The following is a 19,785-nucleotide window of genomic DNA, read 5'->3' on the forward strand; positions in this document are numbered from 1 at the left end:
ATCCTCCTGCCTGAGCCTCCTGAGTCACTGGGTTACAGGCACGTGCCCCTGAGCCCAGCTCCAGTTGTGTTCCACGGTGTGGATGACGACGGTTTGTGGGGTCACGCACCTGTTGAGTGCATTTTGGTTGTTTCTGGTGTTTAGCCTTACAAATAAGACTCCCATAAGCAGAAGTTTTCCCGCGGACATGGCTTTCTCTTTCTCCAGGATTCATGCGCAGGAGTCCTGCTGTGAGGTTGGATCTTCAGTGTATGTTGCTGTTTCCAGAGTGGCTCTTCTGTTTTCCCTTCCAGCAGGGTGGTAGGAGAGACGGCGCCTGCTCCTCTGGCCAGCTTCACGGACGTCCTCACCTGTCTCCCTAATGGCGAGGGGGGTTCGTATGTACCCAGGTGCTGTTTGCCGTCTGCCCCTCGTCATCCACGTCCCCTGTGTCTTTTGACTGTGGTCTAGTGGACTTTTTAATGTTGAATTTCAAGAGTTCTGGTAGCTGTTGACGCGAGACCTTGTCCGCTGTGGTTTGCAGGCATCTTCTGCCGGTGCCTGGCTGGGCTTTTCATCCTCTGGGCAGAGGCTGTCGCAGCGCATTGTACCTTTTGATGAAGTCCAGTTTGTCCAGATTTTGGGTGGGTCAGGATTTTAGTGTCCTGTCTGAGGACTCTCCACCAAGCTGTAGTGCCAGATGACATTTTTTTAAAAAAATATTTTTATTAGTTTTTGAGGAACCTTTATTTATTTATTTACATGCAGTGCTGAGACTCGAACCCGGTGCCTCTCACATGCTAGACAAGTGCTCTACCACTGAGCCACAACCCCAGCCCCTGAGGACTTTTTTCTCAGGTGGTGGTCTCAGGTAGTTTTTAGGGGCTTACGTGGGAATCCGGTCTGTTCTGAGTTGGTATTTACAGAAGGTGTGAGGAATCGGTTGGAATTAGATCTTTTTTTTTTTTTTTTGCTGTGGGTGTCCAGTTGCTGAGTGTCAGTTATTTAAGATGCTGACTTCCTCCACTGAATGGATTTACCTGGAAAGCTCTTAGTTCTCCCGCTGGAACTGTAGAACTGAGAACTACCAGCAGCTTTGCCACCGTCTTTCACTTGATAGAGCTGCACATTTTGGAGAGTTGAGTCTGGAGACCTGCTCCGCCGCCTGGGGTGAGCACCTGACCCTCTCTGGTATTACTAGGACCTCCAGCCGGGTCTTCAGGTACATTGGGTTCTGATGTGCACTCAGTGGTGTGGCGTCTGGGCATCGCTTGGCTTTGAGATCGTTGGAGACTGCTGAAGGACCACAGCCTTGGGCTTCCCGTCCTGCGGACTCAGGGCTGTTGAATCCAGGCTGAGCGCTCTGTCCATCTGCGTCACGAGGAGGTAGGCCTCTCACACTTGGTATTTTGGCGAAGTCAGTTTTTATAGTTTCTCTTTAGAAGTTTTGTTCCTGCCGTTGGGACGTGTAGTAGACCACAGGAGCCTGGAGAACGTCCCCGTCGGCGATGATCCGGGCAGCAGTTATGACTGTCGATCAAATCGAGCAAGTTGGAATGGTTCAGAGAGGTGATGCTAACGGACCTGGCTCCTGCGGCTTCATGCCTGTGGGTCTCCTAGGAGGAAAGCTGATAGATGCCCAAGTCCTCTCTGACCCTAGGATCCCACGTGTGTACTCTGAAACGCTGCTGCACGGGGTTGAGAGTCGTAGGGCCGTGGTGGACTTTGGAAGCCGTTCAGTCCTAACACCAGTGTCTGCGCTGGTTTCACGGGCAGCGGGGACTCTCCATGGTCACGGGGAATAGAAACACGTGTTCCTACTTTATTTTTTCTACTGAAGTGTGGCTATTACCCAGAATCAAATTGGTGTCCTGAAGATGGGTTTTCAATCGCTGAGAAACACACGCTGCTACTTGATGGTTGGTTGGCTTAGAAACAGGCTGTCGAGGGGGACCCCTGAGTGCTGGGCTGGCTCTGCGGCTGTTCCCTGGGAAGGCCGCTTCGTCAGACCCTCGGGGCTCTGTTTTCCTCGCACAACCTGGGTGTGGTGACGTACCCAGCTGGAGACCCCCCCCCCCCGCCCCCCAGCACGGGGACCGTGTTAGTGGTACTTGCTGTTTTATTAGTGGTGATAGTAACACCTTTTGTCTTTTTGCTTAAGCATTTGAGCATACAGATTTGCATGCACCATTTTACATGGGGGCACTTTGTAAATTTGGATTATTTGCTTTCTTAAGATAGCAAGTTGAGTATCCTAGGATAGATACTACACAGAACTTACCATTTTGGAAGGAAGAGTCCTTTCTGTGATAGTCTCAGGACTATGGAGCCGGGGATCGAGCCCAGGGCCGCTCCCCCAGGCCTTGCTCCACCGAGCCCCAGGTCAGGAGGGCAGTTTTAGGAAGAGTCTGGGGTCTCCACAGCCCTCCTCCAGCCTGCCACAGGCTGTTTTCTTCCCTGTTGCAGCCATGCAGACGCCACCCCACCCACCACAGCTGTCAGTGCACGCCTGGGTGTCCCTTCAGACTCTGGGCTGGTCTGCCGTGTGGCACTGAGGTTCCTCTGCGGCAGGTGCCCCTTGCTGACGTCTTCAGGTCAACCTTGAGGTCCAGCCAGGTGGTGCTCTTGGTAAGGTGACTCCTGTGTCCAAGGTTCCCTCCTGGCACTGGCCAGTGGCCTTTGCTTCTGGGTGTCCGGCCGCTCACCGTGGCTGTCTTGTAGGTGACTGTGACCCCTGCTGGTTAACACTTGTTGAAGGGACACAGTTTACTGCTTTTGATGAGCACTTACCAACTTTAAATTACCCAGGAGTAAGTCTGGGCATCTGGACGGCATCATCAGAACTTGCAAACTTGAGAGGATGATTTTATTTTCCATTTAGTGAAAAAACGTCCACGAATAGCTGATAAAAGTTGAATTGAGAAGCACATGCTTCCTGCCATGTGCCTCCCCACCATGTGAAAACCAATCACTGTGCCCTCTTTCCTGGGGGGCTCCTTGATCAGTGTGTTCTGGAGTAGACTGTGCAGAAGAAGCGAGGATTTGACGGCTTGGGGTGGGGTGCGCCTCTGTGGTGAGCGCTTGCCTAGCCTGCTCGAGGCCCTGGGTTCCATTCCTAGCTCAAGGGAAAAGAGACAGAGAATGGCTTAATACCTGTACTTCATTTTGGGGACTGGGAGCTTGTCCTTCTGTTCTCTGTGGCGTACATTGTCAGCGCAGTAGAGTTTGTTGTGTTGAATGACAGGATTGCAGATACACAGGGCTGTAGTTGAGCACGGCTGTGATGATGGTCATCCCTTCCTGGCAGTGCTGGGGCTAAGCCCAGGCAGGTCTCCCCCACCGAGCTGCACCCCGGGCTCAGCAGTTTGTGTGGATTTCAGGTTGTTCTTATTCTGACTGTGCCTCTGTATCCAGTTTCCATAACTCACCTGGGGGCTACTGAGGTCTTTATTTATTCCATGGTATGAAATGAAGGAGTGAGTAGCCCAATAACGTAAGAAAGCGTATGAGAGACGGTCGAGGCAGAGGCCACCCACCGCGGGTGTTTCGTTTCTTCGCATGTGCAGCCTCGTTGTTTCAGGGGAACCCTTTTGATTTTAAAAGTGTCCTCATTTTATTGTTATCCAAGTTCCCTGTCTCTGCCCTGCGATTCTGGCTTCTTTGGCTGCTTGTCCACGTTTCTGTTAACCATGTCAAATAGGATGTCCTCTAGGTTCACAGGCAGCTCTCGTTTCTTGGAGGAATTTGAGGAGAGTTTTTAAAAACCTGTTTTGGAAGATTAATACATCAAGGGTACCAAGTTGCTGACATCCAGTGACTGGTATTAAAAACACAGTCGGGGTGGGGGGGGAACCATGGATGTCGGAAGTTATCCATGTCGGACCTAGGACAGGCGATCAACACTGGGAACATTATTTCTGATGTAGAAAGTTGAGTCTACACTCATTGCAGAAAGCTTGGAAAATCCAGGAGAACCTTGAGAGTCTGCAGAGGTCGCCCGTGGTCTCCGTGCCGTGGAGCGCCGTGTGAGCTTAGAGGAACTTTCGTTTTGCACACGTCCCCATCACGCATTTTGCCGCTTCCTTTAACCAGAATCAGGATCGCCCTCATCAGAAGCTCTGTTTACTCCTCTCCCACTGAGGCTGCGCCAGCACGTCACACGGTTGTGCGGATGTTGTTTCTGGTACCTCTGAGGAACGGAGGTGGTTCTGCCTGGCTGTGGTGGTTTATTCCATCTCTATTGTATTAGCAGCATCTGTGCATTTTCCAATGTCCACCGTTTTAATGCTGCAGTGGATATTTTTGAACATTGATTTATGTTGGCTCATCAGATAAGTCCTTGAGATGGCCCTCCAGAAAATCTGCAGAGATTTATTCTCCTGTCCATGGTGACTGGAAACAACAGCAGTGGCTCCTATCTGCTGTCCATTTGTTACATGCCACATCCCATCCTGAGTGGTTTGTGTGGATTGACTCATTCATTCCCCACGAAACACTAACCTCTTCTTAGAGATGAGGACATTGACGTGCAGTCTATGAGATGGTGTGTCTCCTAGTACCCTGACCGCTATCAAATATGGTAATTAAAAATTTTCCAGCCCATTAGATATGAAGTGACCTTTCATTGGTGGAAATTGTATTGCTCCCATACTACGAAGATCGGACTTTTTTTTTCATCTTCCCAGAGAGCAAACATCATTATCTTTCTACTTGAGAAAGAAATTTATTTTGGGAAATTTCCTAGGGCAAGTTCTAAATTCTCGTAAGTCAGAAAAACAGTTATTGCTAATTTCAGTAGGATGTTTTTGAATGCATGGCTGAACTCCAAAACTAATGTCAGCCTGTGCTAAATAACATTAAGTCCTGGTAAGTGCACACCGTTCTTTGAGGAGTCAGTCAGCGTGGCATGGCATGGCCAGACAGTGCCCTTCCACTGATGACCGTAGCACTCCTGTGACTTTGTTCCTTTTTCTAGTGTTACACACAGTGCACTTGATGTTCCGCTCACCAAGTGCTCGACTGGTATTCAGTGTTTATGTAACTGGAACTTTAATGCAAGCTTCATTCAGGGAAACCATCAAGGTACAGAAGAGATCGATGGAGTCCCTGCATGTGATCCATGAGGTGACCGAGTCCCAGCTGGCAGCCCGTGAGAGGAGCACACGTGCCTCAGGTGTCCAAGGAGACGGCTGGTGTGTGGTGTCGCCTTCCCCAGCTTCCAGCTGCCCACCGTGTGAGGCATCTAAGGATGGACCCTTGCACATTCACATCAGTGCCCTGCAAGTCCACCTGGGTCTGCATCATTAAGCCGGATTCCTGTGACATGCCGGGTGCGTCTCAGGGACTTGCCGTGTACAGATAATCGGGGCCGGGGAGAGAAGCTGAGGTTGATCTCAGGCCACCCTGCTCAGTTAAGCACTTTGATTGAGCTTTGCCAGTGGAGGGTTTGGAGCAGAAAGTCCATGCAACTGGATTGAGTTTTCAAAAGCCCACTTGGGCTCTGTGTGGGCCAGGCAGCCAGGAAGAGCAGAGTTGGGCTGATTGCAGGTGACAGAGGAAGGGGCTCAGGGGGACCTGGGATGCTTGCCGCAGGGCAGACTCCTGGGCTCCCTCAGGTATCACAGGGACGAAGCCCAGGCACCTGTGTCTCTGACCACTCGCTCACAAACCTTCCACATTAGCGTCTGGGAACTGTGGAGCCAGCGATTTCTGGGGCCCTTTTTAGCAGGCATTCGGGGCAGGACAAAACGTAACACAGCTCCAAGCGTTGGGGCCTGCGTGAAGTCTCCAAGAAAAGAGAAACTTGAGTACGTTTTGGAGAACTTGTTCCAAGAGTGTCTTGAAGAAATAGGGACTTGTTCTCAGAACCTGGGTGGGCACCAGGCAAGGTCCCAGTGGCTCTGCATGATTCTCTGTGTCAACGTCTAGGGGGGGCTATGCTCCCTGGACCCTCACTGGGGCTTCCTCCCCTGTCGCTGGCCAGGACGAGGTCATGGGAACCAGTCATCGGCTGAAGGGGGGAAAGCTGAGCTGCTGAGGGTCCAGGGGACACCCTGGGGGTCCCATCAGGGTCTGTGATGACAGTGCTGCTGCCAGTAGCAGGGCTGGGCCGGGAGCCTCCGTCAGACTCAGCGGCCGCGTGATTGTCCTGTGCCACCCCGCCGTCCACGCATCTGCCTCTTCTCCAGAGGCTTCCGGGACTGCGGCTTTCCTGATGAAGTCACACTCAGTGCACAGTGGTCCCACCTTGTGTGCACTGGCCCCCTTGCCGGCTTTCTTGGTTGACCAGATCTGCCTCCTCTGAGCTGTGAGGCCTCGGATGTGCCGTGATCTGGCCCAGGCGAGAGGATTGCGTCTGCATTCAGCCGTGGGCAGAACAGCCACATCCCGTCAGCTGCAGGGGAGGCGTCAAGAGTCGCTACAGGCAGCAAACGCTTGACGTGCTTTGGTTCAGACATGAGGCCAGGGGCAGTTCCTGAGCCTCTGCAGGGCAACCCTCAACGGGGCTGTGAGAGGTCGGGCTCTGGAAGTGCATTTTCTCCTCCACGCTTAACAGCAGTCTGTGCACCATGCACTCTCACTACCTATCATCACCATTGTACAGAAGAAGCCACAGCCAGAGAGGTGAAGTGGGTTCTCTAAACTCACCCTACTTGTACGTGGTGGAGTCCAGATGTGAATTCATGGCTACGGGACTTTAAAGTTTGCACTTTCACGTAAACCGTTTTAGAATGGTGAAACGTAGCCTAAAATACTATGAATGAAATGCATACTCTGTGTGTGTGTGTGTGTGTGTGTGTGTACGTGTGCGTGCACGTGTGTTTTAACATCTGAAGTGATCACCACTCCCCAGGAACAATACAGAAAGTCACCGGCCCCCTGGCAGTTTCCCTCGGCTCACCCTTGTCACCTGGTTCGTTGTAACCCCCTGGATGTGTTTATGACACTCAACTGGTTGTGAAACCCACGGTCTTCATTACCCCACTCAACGGCTTTCCCTAGCAAGTCACGGTATGGTAGGGGGGAAGGTATTTGGACCAGGCGCCAGAGGCACGGACGTCCCCCTCTGAACTGTGTCTATCCTGGGTAAGTCATGTCTCTGAGAAGAGGGGCTCAAGGCCAAGGAACTTCAGACGCCTCGACCACCATCACCCGGAGGAAGCGTTAGTAACCTGGAGCGTGGAAGCAGGTCGGAGGAGCCCTTGCTTGCTGTTTTCTTTGTTGATTTAGCGTGTGGTTCTGTAAGCCCTCGACAAGTTCACTGACAGGCTTCACTCATTTTTAATCGCGAGTATTTTGTTCACTTATGTAAGTCAGTAAATTACCCTCACACCTTATTGATTAAAATGTCCTGGCTCTTGAAGGATTCACAAGTATAATTCACCCAAGACAGACTGTAGTTTGGTTTTCAAAAATCCACTATTGAGTTCTGTGCATGATAAAGTGGAAGCAAGTGGTGATTAATTTTTTATTGGAATCTTCTGAATAAGTGTTTTCTCTTGGTTGGTTTCAAACGAAGTCATATTCCTGAATCTAATGAGAGGCAGTTCATGTGCTGTGCACTTATTAAGATTCAAGGCACCTTTTTTTTTTTAGCCTGTGTGATATCCCTTTTTAATTTCACTTAAGTTTGAGTTACTCTAAACATCATCCGAGCATGTTGAAGATACTTGGTGATATTAACAATGAGGATGTTGACGATCTGCCCCTAGAATTCTCCTGGCTCCCGGGAACGTACTCCTGATTCTGTTCTGTGAATATGTGGCCCTGGGCTGGTTCCCACCCTTTCTGGGGCAGACATCAGTGGTCACTCACAATGCTGTCCAGTGATCCTGGTCAGAGCCTGGGGCGGAATCCACACGGCTGGCTGCTGTGGGCAGGCTCTTCTGTGTCTAGTCCTGAGGTGGCCTCTTCTGGTCTGGACTCCACCCCCTGCAGGACCTGCGCTGTGATCCGGTGAGCGTTGCCAGAGGGTGGTTCCCACACCTTGGGCACAGAATCCTTTTCCTACATACTTGGATGGAGATCTTGACCTTTTCTAGGCTTGTCTGCGGCCTCCTTGTGTGTATGCTCTTGAGTCTCTCAAGCTGCCACCATACGTTGTGCATCGCAGAACAACATACTGGGCTTCTCCCTTGTCCAGCCTTTGCTGCTCTTGGGCTGCTGGGCAGTGGCCTCCTCCCTGGCTTCTCCCTTGTCCGGCCTTTGCTGCTCTTGGGCTGCTGGGCAGTGGCCTCCTCTCCTAAGGTGAGGATTCTTGCCCGCTCGGTAGCAGAACTCCCAAGGTTCCGTCTCTGTTCACGAGTTGGTGTTTGCTGTTTGGAGTAGAACAAAATCCGCTTGAATCCCTCCGGAATGTGTCACAGACAGGCTCCATTTCCAGGGTGGCCCTGTGGGGTTGTGGCAGAGGGGCTTCCTCTGGCTAGTGACTCGTTCTTCTGGACATAATACAGACGACTCCAGCTGCAGCCTGGGTGGTGACAGAGGTCAGAGATGCTGAGAGGGAGTTGGGGTGAGGAGGATGGTAAGTCCCATTTCCAGTTTTCACTTCCAGCTTTGGTGTGAAGACAGGCTCAGTCTTGGCCAGAGTCCTACCTGAAAACGGCAGCCTCTTCCCTGATGAAGCAGGACAGGGCTCAGGACCTCCCCAGGGCCGCAAGGTGGGGTGGCCCCTTGGGAAGGAGAGAGTGTGGAAGGTGGGGTCCTGGATTCTGGCACAGCTGCCCCCCCAGGTTTCCCCGAAGGACATGTGCCCAGCTGACTGCAAGCGGCCAACCCAACAAGGTGGAACTGAGCTGGGCGCTGCTGCCGAGGCAGTTTGCAGTTGGAGCCTGCGTGTGTGTCATCTGGGAATCACGCCTCTTTGGGAGCTCGGCTGTTCCCACGGGCGTCTGACATGCACAGTGGAGATGTAGTCTCTCCTGTGAGTTGCCTGCATTTTGAGTGCTTAGTGCACAGCTGTTGGGCTTGGGAAGGCAGGAAAGGGTCTGAAAAACTGAAGCCTCGCGCAGAGTGTGATGGAGATTCCTAGCGGAGGTTCAGCCTCAGTGCCTGCTTCCCGTGCACGAGTGCCTGTGTGGTGGAGATCCCCCCGCACGCATGCCAGCGTCTTGGGCTGGCTCTTCAGAATGGCACTGGGAGCAGCAATGGGCACCGTGAAGATGGTAGCTGTGATGAATGGTGATAGCTTCTGTGCTCTGTGCTCTTGTCTCATGAAAGACATTCTTCCAGGCACCAGACATGTCCTGGCTCGTCTCATTCTCTGTCCTATAAGGTGTTATTCCCCCCTTTTTTCCTGGCGAAGCATGGGTTTACTCTCACAGCACAGGCATTGGTAGTGAGCAGCCCTCCTTAACGTTTGCTGTGCCTAGGTCTCTCCTGGCCTTTCATTGTGGATATTTATGTACTCTCTGCAGTCTTGGGGAGGAACTTACTGGAATGATACCTGTGTTGCTGTTAGGTTCTGGGACCTGGGGGTTTGAGTGTAGAGCACAGGAGTCAGGCGTACTAACCCCGGGCGGGGGGGGCGGGTGTAGAACTACGTTTGCTTTTTCCGATGGAAAGGTTTGACCTCCACGTATGGGACTTTACTGCAGAGCCGACTGTGGTGTAGAGCGTTGTTCATGAATATCGACATCATAGATATCTTTCATTTTCTGTAAATACCTCATCTGACATGGAATTAGAGAAATTTTGCAGTCTGTGAAATCAGTCTGTGAAACAGCCAGAAATAAAAGTAGCCTGCCTTTGGATAGCCTGGGAAGCATTTGTTTATTATTCTTTTGCTCTTCCCCTGGCTTCCAAGTGAGGTGGCCATTTAAGGTGTGCTGGTTGTGCCCCAACCCCCCTGCACCCGTGGGCCCTGGTGACGAGGCTGCTGGAGCAGGTTGGAGAGGCCTGGGCTTGTTCCCAAGTGAAAAGTGACGAAACACCCTGCACTGCGTGGAACCTCAGGGGCCGTGAAGCCTCTGCTGACGGAGCTGGCTCACAGCCTTGATGGCCGCGCGTCCTTCCAGGTCAGCTTCACGCCAGGCCCTGCAAGGAGGGTGTCAAAGGCAGGATCCCATCAGGCATGAATAGTGACCTCACGGTAGGGAGACCAAGGCCAGGGGCCCCAGAGGGTCAGCTGGAGGCCCGTGACATCCCTGACCACCACCCTTGACCACCTGTGTCTCTGTTCACTGCCTGACACATACCCGTGCTGAATAGCTGACCTCCATGCTGCATGCTCTCTGATTGGCATTTGCTGGCTCCCCTGACCACTCTTACATGATGCAGGGGGAAACCTCAGCTGTGGAGTCTCAGAGATGTGGGATGCTGGTGTGTGCAGAAATCGTGACCCTGACCTCCTTCCCTGTGTAGGTCCCTTGACCCTGCCTCCGTCCCACCTGCTTCCATGTGTGTGACCAACACCTCTGCTGCTGTCCTTGACCTCCTTCTGACCTCCACCTCTGTCCTTGACCTCTTCCTGTGTATGACCAACACCTCTACTGCTGTCCTTGACCTCTTTCTGACCTCCACCTCTGTCCTTGACCTCCTCCCATGTATGACCAAAACCTCTGCTGCCGTCCTTGACCTCCTTCTGACCTCCACCTCTGTCCTTGACCTCCTCCCGTGTATGACCAACACTCTGCTGCTGTCCTTGACCTCTTTCTGACCTCCACCTCTGTCCTTGACCTCCTCCCATGTATGACCAAAACCTCTGCTGCCGTCCTTGACCTCCTTCTGACCTCCACCTCTGCCCTTAACCTCCTCCTCAGTCCTTGACCCCCTTCCTTCTCCATCCCTACCTCTAGGGCTGTCCCTGACCTCCTCCTGTGTGTACATCCCAACTCCACCTCTGCCCTTGTCCTCCTTCTGTGTGTACGTCCCTGTCCCCTGCTGCCATCCAGGACTCTGCCCCATCCCTGACCTCCTTTCCTGTGTACCTCCTGACCTCTGCCACCATTCTTGGCTTCCCTCAGTGGGTACATCCCACACACTGCTGTGCCTCCTTTGACCTCCTTCCCTAGTGCCTCCTGCTCTCCGCCCGTCCTGGACCTCCTTCCCTGTGTGTCCCAACCTCCACTCTAGTCCTTGACCTCCTTCTGTGTACCTCCCAACTAGTGCATGGTCCTCAGCCACTTGTCTGTGTGTGACCTGTTTTTGACCACTGCCCTTGGTCATCTTCCCTGTGTGCACCCATGACTTCAGCCACTGCCCTCGACCTCCTCCCTGTGTGTGTCCATGACTTCAATCACTGTCCTTGACCAGCTTCCTCTGTGTGTCCATGACCTTGACTGCTGTCCTCTACCTCCTTCCTGTGTGTGTCCTCCACCTCCACTGCTGCCCTCGACCTCCTTCTATGTGTGTCCTCCACCTCCACTGCTGCCCTCGACCTCCTTCCTGTGTGTGTCCTCCACCTCCACTGCTGCCCTCAACCTCCTTCCTGTGTGTGTCCTCCACCTCCACTGCTGCCCTCGACCTCCTTCCTGTGTGTGTCCTCCACCTCCACTGCTGCCCTCGACCTCCTTCTGTGTGCCCATGACTTCAACCACTCTTCTTGACCAGCTTCCTGTGTGTGTCCATGACCTTGACTGCTATCCTCTACCTCCTTCCTGTGTGTGTCCTCCACCTCCACTGCTGTACTCGACCTCCTTCTGTGTGTGTCCATGACCTTGACTGCTGTCCTCTACCTCCTTCCTGTGTGTGTCCATGACTTCCACTGCTGTACTCAACCTCCTTCTATGTGTGTCCATGACTTCAATCACTGTCCTTGACCAGCTTCCTCTGTGTGTCCATGACCTTGACTGCTGTCCTCGACCTCCTTCCTGTGTGTGTCCATGACCTCCACTGCTGCCCTTGACCTCCTTCTATGTGTGTGTCCTCCACCTCCACTGCTGCCCTCGACCTCCTTCCTGTGTGTGTCCATGACTTCCCCTGCTGCCCTCGACCTCCTTCCTGTGTGTGTCCATGACTTCCCCTGCTGCCCTCGACCTCCTTCCTGTGTGTGTCCATGACCTCCACTGCTGCCCTTGACCTCCTTCTGTGTGTCCATGACTTCAACCACTCTTCTTGACCAGCTTCCTGTGTGTGTCCTCCACCTCCACTGCTGTCCTCGACCTCTTCCCTGTGTGTGTGGGTCCATGACTCCCCTGCTGCCCTCGACCTCCTTCCTGTATTGACCATGACCTTGACTGCTGCCCTCGACCTCCTCCTGTGCTGACCGTGACTTCAACCACTCTTCTTGACCAGCTTCCTGTGTGTGTCCTCCACCTCCACTGCTGCCCTCGACCTCCTCCTGTGCTGACCGTGACTTCAACCACTCTTCTTGACCAGCTTCCTGTGTGTGTCCTCCACCTCCGCTGCTGCCCTCGACCTCCTTCCTGTATTGACCATGACCTTGACTGCTGTCCTTGACCTCCTCCCTGTATGTGTCCATGACTTCAACCACTCTTCTTGACCAGCTTCCTGTGTGTGTCCTCCACCTCCACTGCTGCCCTCGACCTCCTCCCTGTGTGTGTGGGTCCATGACTCCCCTGCTGTGTAGATGGGGTGTGACTGGAAGTCATCACTCAGGCGTGTCTTTAGGGTTGCTGTTGTGTCTTTGCTGAGCAGAGCTCTCTCTGCTTCTGGCTGTTTTCATGTCCTGAGCTGCTGTCCTCTGCCTCGACCTGCTGCCACCATGTTCCACTTCACCTGGGCCCAGAGCCCAGAGCGATGGAGTCGGCCACGTATGGACCGAGTCCTCTGAAACCGTGAGCCCAGATCAGCTCCCTCCTTTAAACTGTCCTCGTCAGGTCTTTTGGTTACAGAGACAAAACAGCCAACTCACCCCGTTGGGATATGGCTCAGTGGAGAGCATTCCAGGGTTCGAGCACCAGCACCTCCCCTCTGTGCCCCCTAGACCTTGGGCCTGACCTTCTCTGCTGTGGCCACTCAGCGTGGTCTTGCAGCACAAACAGCCTGGCTGTGCTCCAGTCAAACCTCCTTTGCCAAACACTTGGAGGGTGCGTGCCACAACCACCGGTGGGCTGGGGTCTGCCGGCCTGGGTTCAGAGACGAGGAAAGGTGTTCTGGAGAAAGTCACTTGTTTGAAAAGGTGACTTGTACCTCGGTTCGGAATTCAGGATGGTGTGGTATTGTGGTGAAAGTGGAATTGCTCACGCCTGCCACCTCTTCCTCGGGGGGAGGCGCTCTTGCCCGTGGCTGTGAAGTTCTGGGTGGATGGTTTGCTTGTATTATAAGCTGTACCCGTAGATTTGAGTGAGGTTTGGTGTTTTTGCAGCTGGGGTGACCAGGGCTGTGCACGTGCCAGGCCAGTGCTGTCCCTGGAGCCTAGGCAGCCCTGAGTGGTGTGTTGAGTCCACACTCACAGTAAGTGAGCTGCCTGGTGCTGTGTGGAGAGCAGGTGCCGCAGCGTCTGGATGTGGCTCTGTCCACCAAGGGCACCAGGCTGCGGGGACCTGTGCACCTCCAGTCCTCCTGCAGTGGAGGAGGCTTGGTCTTTCCATCCCCGCTGCAGGTGAGGTGGGTGAGCTCCGCGTCTGCCCGGGCATTCTGGCCACAGAGATGCTGGCGTGAGGAGGATCACCTGCGCTGTCGGGAAAGCTCCTGAGGGGTCTCTGTGCCTGGAGCCTCCTGCAGGCTGTGCTGCTCACCCAGCCGCTGGGCGTGGAATCCCTTGGGGACCTTTCAGTGGGTGCTTCGTTGGGAGATAAGACAGCAGAACCACCTCTCTGTCCCTCCCCACTGGGCCAGTGCCTCTGGCAGTAGCCCAGTGCTTCCCCAACTTACCTGCAGTCTGTGGGTCTGTCCGAGGCGGGACATCGGGCAGCAGGCATGGGATGAGGGTGAGGGAGGATGGAGGCTGCCCGCACAGCAGCCAGCTGGGGTGAGCTCCCGGGCACTCAGCTGGTGCAGGAGTCCAGCTGCCGGGGTCCCCTCTGGACCCTCAGTAGCTCTCTGTCTCTGGGTAGGGAGGAGGCCTGCACAGTTCGTGAAGGGCCGGGAGTAGATATTGTAGAGGCCTTGAGGCCGCGTGTCTCCATCTCGGCCTCTGAGGCGTCTGAGGAGAGCAGCCACACACAGGCAGGCAGGCAGGCCCAGCTGCTTCCCAGGCCTTGGCTGGCCTGTCCACTCAGAAGGGCCCGTTGCTTTCCCTCGTTCCCCCTCTTGCTGAGTGTGTGATGAGGATGCAGAGGTTCGGAATTCAGGATGAAGGGGTCAAAGTGAAATCAAGAGGCTGTTTGGGGACAGGAGGCCGAGGATCAGTGCTGTCTGTCCTTCAGCCTGGGGGCCTGGCCCCCAGGCCCTGTGGTTTTCATCCTTGCCTCTAGCTGGACGGCTGGACTTGGCCATCCATCTCAGTCTGTCAGCCACTCAGCATACTAATTAGTCTGGGAAAGGCCTGTCAAGTGTGTGGACGTTTCGTTTGATGCCTTCCTACAAAAACCGCGTTTGAATCGTTTATACCGCACGGTGGTGCTCACTAAATGCGTGTGGCATTAACGTAAATATCCTCTTATTCTAGTGGTCTTCCAAAGAGAGGAAATTCATCGCTTTCTCTGCTTAATGTCCTTGGCCCTCGGTATTTTGTCTTTCTGTGTAATAGAACCACTGGAGTCCACAGTTCAAATGATTTTCTCTCATTCTGTCCTTAGGGTTCATGATGAAAGGCTTCACTTTCCTTACAAAGAACAGGAACAGGGCAGTTCAGTTGGAATCTGTTCCAGCGCTTCTTTTGAAGAGCGTGGAACGGTCAATTCTGGAGTGGTTTTCCCACGGAGTCCTGTGCCCTCCTGCAGGGTGTGTGTGCCTCCTAGGCCCTTGGCCTTCCTGAGGGGCAGGGGCACTTTCTCTTACTTACAGAGCTTCAGACTCTTGCTGAGTGTGTGCTGCTGAGGCCTCTCCTGCTGGGCCTTGAGGGAGCCCAGAGGGGGCTGGAGTCTGCTGAGTGGGGTGGAGGGCTCAGCTCCCAGCCCGGGCCCCGGGGAGAGTCTGGAGGCTGGACATCTGTGCGGGGAGGGCCCGTGTGATTTCCAGTCCTGCTCCATGCCCCTGTGCCTTTCTTTGGCGATCCCTCTGCCCTGGGGCTTTCCTTGGGACCCTTCTGCAGTGTCCCACGGATGCCGCTCTGGTGTGCTGGAACGATGTGCTGGATGTCGATGATTCGGTGGAGTACAAGGCCAGTTTGGGCAAACACCCGAGGCCTTGTTCTACAGAAATGCCTTCTTCAGACCAGCGGGTTCATACAACTCATCACGTCCTCTGAGCCAGCGTTGGCAAATGTGTGTCGAGTGCTAGGTTTTTCCCCATCAACCTGCAGCTAATTCACGGCGAGGTGTGCGTCATCGCCTGGAATCCCTCAGCCCGCCTGTTGCCACTGCCCTTCCCCGGGTCTGGACGGGGTCATGGTCTTAACTCCCCGGCCCTGCGTCAGCAGCTGAGGCCTTCCTGGACTGTGGCCCTGGCCGCTGGCTCACGTGTGACGTGCCCCCTGTGGGCTCAGAGGCAGAGTCCACTAGCTGCGGCCGAGAGCAGCTGGCCCCCGTGGTGAGCACTTCAACTCGCCCTTCATAGAGAATGCTTGCTGACCCGGGTCTGGTGGGACCGGTTCTCTCTCCTTGGGGGCTGTCCTCTGGACACCAGGCTGTGACTTTTCCAGAATCTGATTCTGCTTATTCTCACGCCCCTGCTTCACTCGGAGTGGATAAGGTTGTCACCAGGGCTGTGGCCGTCCCGTGTCCATGGGGTCAAGTTGCCTTTCCGGCTCAACTCGGCACCTAGTTCCTGTGCTCTGCCTCTCTCGGGTTTCTTCAGCATCTGCCCCCTGGTGTCTGTGGATGCCATTTCCTCGGAGGTGACCTCCATCTGAAGTTGGACTGCACAGTTTGTCACCTGTGTGTGTGTCCTTCACAGCCCGGGCCTGTGGGTACACTTGTCATTTGCACGTTCTTGCCTTTCTTCTCTGCCTCCCCCTCTGGGAGGAAGGTTTTGGCTGTAAGGAACTTGACTGTGCTGTTGACAGACCCGTCTGTCAGGCCAGCAGCCACCCTGCTGGAGGTGCACAGTGGGATGCTTCTGCCCGTTCCCAGGGAGGAGTTTGTCTTGGTCAGTCTTGCGTTGCCATAATAGAATACCTGCTACTAGGTAGTGAATAAAGCAAAACAGTTCACTTCTTATTGTGGGAATGGGAAGTTCAAGGCTGGGGGCTGCATCCTGCTGGTGGGGGCCTTCTTGCTGGTGGAGACTCTGCAGAGGCCTGAGGTGTTCAGGGCTTCAGGAGCCTCCAAATGACAAACTGCCTCTCATAGCAGACCCGCTCGAGGTGACCTGTGAGTCCAGCAATCCGTGAGTGGATTAGTCCTTTCAATAATTAATCTCTTCCTAGAGGTTCCTCCTGGTCCTGCCTCTTAATACCTCACAGCAGGGATTAAACTTCAACCTAGGTTTTGGGGCAGGGTTAAAAGCCAGCCTGTGCCGACACACCTTAATTTAACTTCTTCATTGGAGTGAGACCTGGCCCACTTCTGCACCGCTGTGACCTCAAGGTGCCCTTCCTCCACCACGTGCTCTGCTGGCCTGCCCGGGCAGGGGACCGGAGTGCCAGTGTGGGACGTCGTGCACCTGTGCCTGCTCTGCGCTCACGGGTCAGTGCTTTGACCGCTGTGCGTTTCCGGAACGCTTCTTGCTGCTGGCAGAGGAGCAGCTTGGACTTAGGAGTGAGTTCTGCTTTGGGCGCCTGCTGTACTACAAAGGGCTTTATGTTTCTCTGCTGCTTAAAAAAGTGCTGCTTTCCTGCTAAGCCCAGGATAAAAAGAACCAGGCAGCGTCTTGGAGAGTATTAATTCCTTGACCTGGTGAAGCTCCTCCGGCACGCTCTTTCCTGAGCTCCCTGCTCCCGTCCCCAGTCTCTTGTTTGTCATCATGGTGTGACGCAGACGCTGACCCCTTGCTGCTGGGGTCTTAGACCGAGGGACCTGGGGTCATCACAAATGCTCTGTAAATGCAGCACAAATGGTCTGGGCTGCGGGTCTGTCCTGCTCTGTCCTTCCCACAGTGAAATCCACACACAGAGCCTCCTCCGCCTGCTGGGGGCTCTCGTGGCTCAGGACAGAGGGGCTCAGTGGCCGTGGTCTCCCACGTTCGTGCATGGCAGGCAACTCCTGCCAGTCTTGCTGATGGACACGGGCTCTGCCGTCCACCCACCTGGGTTTGAGATCTGGCTCTCCCTCCAGCCAGCCCCTCGCCCCGAGCAGGCACGTAGCTTCTTGGAGCCTTCATGAGCTCGTCTGTGAAATGGCTGCTGCCAACGTTGTCCTCTGTTGGGAGAATCGAGGGCAAGTGTATTGTTCAGTTTCTGGAACTTTGCGGCACTCAAAAATGAGCACTAGTGTTTGATTTGGTTTAAAAAGTGTAAGACTTGGTGAAGGGCACCCTGAGAAGAACGAGATCTAAAAATCCTGTTCTGATCCGGTTTCTGAGTGGTCTGAATCCAGAGCTCAGCTTTGGGTCCTTCTCTGGTAGGACAGACGCTGACCTGGTGTTGTCACGAATGCTCTGTCAATAGAGGGAAAATGGCCCGGGCTGCGGGTCTGACCCTGGTCTGGTTTTCTGCAGAGAGGAGCTCCAGTTTGGTTCTCCGACCAGGAAACCGGAGGTCTGTTCCTTCTGTGGTCACCTCCCCTGGTTAAACCTCGCACCCCTCGAGGCCCTTCCAGATGCCCTGGCGTCCCGACTGCTGCCCCTGATTTGCGATCTGCTCTGTTTTCCACGCTATAGAATGGAAAGGAGCATACTGGGGTCAGAGATGGCACCGTGGCTTCCAGGATTCTCAGAGAAGAGACATCACTTGTCATAGCAGGAGTTTCAGGCCCGGGGCCTTGGATTCTAGTCCTGACGCTCACGTAAGCAGCACAGTGGCCGTGGGTCTCCCCGACTTTCCTGCTTCCCCTGTGAGAAGGACACTCCTGGCTCTAGTGAGATGAGAGTTCACTCGGCTCAGGGGCGCGTTTATGATGCTAAGGAGGGTGAGATTTTCTGGTTCTTCCTATTGTAAATTGCGGTTCTCTCTCCGTGATTGTTGAGTGATTCAAGTGTAAAGATTCCACAGTTAGAGTTTAAAAATACCTCTCCAAATGCGTTTAAAACGAACAGCAGGCCCCGTGGGCACTCTTCTTTTTATCACTTGAGCGATCACCTACAGTTTTTTATTCTAGTGATTGCCGGTGTCTACTTCTTACACGTTTCCTCCTCCATTATGTTTTTGCATTAAAAATAAGAGTTAGGAGCTTATCTTGGGCACCCTCCCATGGATGTGCGAGTGTTAGCTCCTTTAATCCTCACACCAACCCAGGAGCACTGGCCCCGGGGTGTCCTTCGCTTTCTCTCATCCTAAGTGGGGGGGACCCCTCTGTTCCTCTGTTGGAGTTTGAGAACTTTGCCCAGGGCTAATTAGTTGGTTAATGAATTTCTTTGTAGTGTGCAAAGTGGGGCAACCTAGGTGGAGAGTGGTCAGGAGCTTTGCAGTTAGATGAAAGGTGGATTCATTTTCAAAGGGGCCCCTTCCTCCCGTCCTCCTCCCTCTGACCTTACTTTCACGGACAGGCTTCTGAGGGCGGACTTGGCTTTCCGCTCTGCCAGGTGTTTTCGTGCTGAGAGAAGCGGTCAGGCTGGCAGGAACACATTCAGCCCTCTGCCTCCGCCCGTCAGGGTTCCCGCTCTCCTGCACGACGGCCTCCGTCAGGGCTCACTTTGAGCCACTGGGCTTTTATTTGACGGCACTCATTGGTACAGGTTGAGCGGTGGCTGTCTTTTTGTTGACAATGACGTCTGCTTGAAGGCTGGTATCTCCCAGATAGTGTGACCCAGGTAGAGCTGTGGGTCTTCCTGGCACACGGGGTGCCATTGGTGAGTCCTGAGATGCTCAGTGTGTGGCTCTTGGCCTGCCGTGGCCCATGTGCCTTCTGCCCCAGGCCTGCAGGGGGAGGGAAGGGCCTGTCCCTCTGGGTTTACAGCTGGGTTCCCTGTTTGTATTCCAGTCCGGTGCTGCCGTCGAGAGCTGGAGATGAGGTTTACCAGCCTCTTCACAGCCAGCAGCAGGAGCTTCGGGCGAGGTGGCGTCTCTGTAACCGCACAGGTCTCTGCCCCCGCCTCCCTCCAACCTGCCCCAGGACCCAGGCCACCTTAGGGGAGGGCACAGCCCTGCGTGCAGGCAGGTTGAGATAGACGGGGGCACAGTTCTCTGCCTGGCTTGATAACTTCCTCCGAGGCCTGTGTGTAGGTAGATTGATTTTCATTGCACAGATAATAAATGAGTCCATCTCCAGAGTTGGCCCCTGTCCTGAAGAGTGTCTCCCTGAAGGGCCGCTCCCAGGGTGCAGGGCTGGGTGTTGGAGTTTTCATGCCGGCCACTGGTCCTTCTGGGGAGTGGGTGCTTGGTGTGGGTGGGCACGTGTGCAAAGCTGTTTGTGGGCCCTGACAGTGCCAGCGTGGTCCTCCAGCCCTCCTGAAGCACCCTCTTCCTTCTGGCGGGATAGTGCACCCAGCTTGTGTCCCCCATTCCCTGGTCCCTGCCCCCTCGTGGGCCCTTGGCCAGGCTCCTCTGGGCCACCTTCCGGAGCGAGGCCCTGGTTCTGCAGAGGGGGTGAGGGCAGTGGGAGGGCCTGGAGGTGGAGGGGGCCAGGTCCTCCGGGGGGTGCCCACACTGCCTCTGTACCCCACTGGTTCCCGCCCTCCATGGTGCTATTTCTGTCCCCTGCAGGCCTCTAATTTCACAGCCGCGGGGTGGGGGACGGTGCCTTGGTGCCTTGGTGATGGCCTGTT

At 54.5% G+C, this 19,785-nt stretch overlaps 1 protein-coding gene across 2 annotated transcripts in view; it reads left to right on the top strand.

Moving 5' to 3' along the window:
* The window catches only part of Suclg2 (succinate-CoA ligase GDP-forming subunit beta), a 196,251-nt gene that overhangs the window by 15,518 nt on the left and 160,948 nt on the right, over nucleotides 1-19,785 (top strand). The window contains exon 1 of one of the 2 annotated variants that reach the window (XM_058573027.1): nucleotides 15,529-15,675. The exons of the other annotated variant lie outside the window; for it this stretch is intronic. Coding sequence (XP_058429010.1) covers nucleotides 15,544-15,675 — 132 coding nt within the window. The 5' untranslated portion in view covers nucleotides 15,529-15,543. Of the gene's footprint in view, nucleotides 1-15,528; nucleotides 15,676-19,785 lie in introns of those variants that run through there. 2 annotated transcript variants of the gene reach the window in all.

Source organism: Marmota monax, unplaced genomic scaffold (genome assembly GCF_021218885.2).
Source record: "Marmota monax isolate L192 unplaced genomic scaffold, Marmota_monax_Labrador192_F-V1.1 WCK01_AAM20220418_F8-fsc00028, whole genome shotgun sequence".
NCBI lineage: Eukaryota > Metazoa > Chordata > Mammalia > Rodentia > Sciuridae > Marmota > Marmota monax.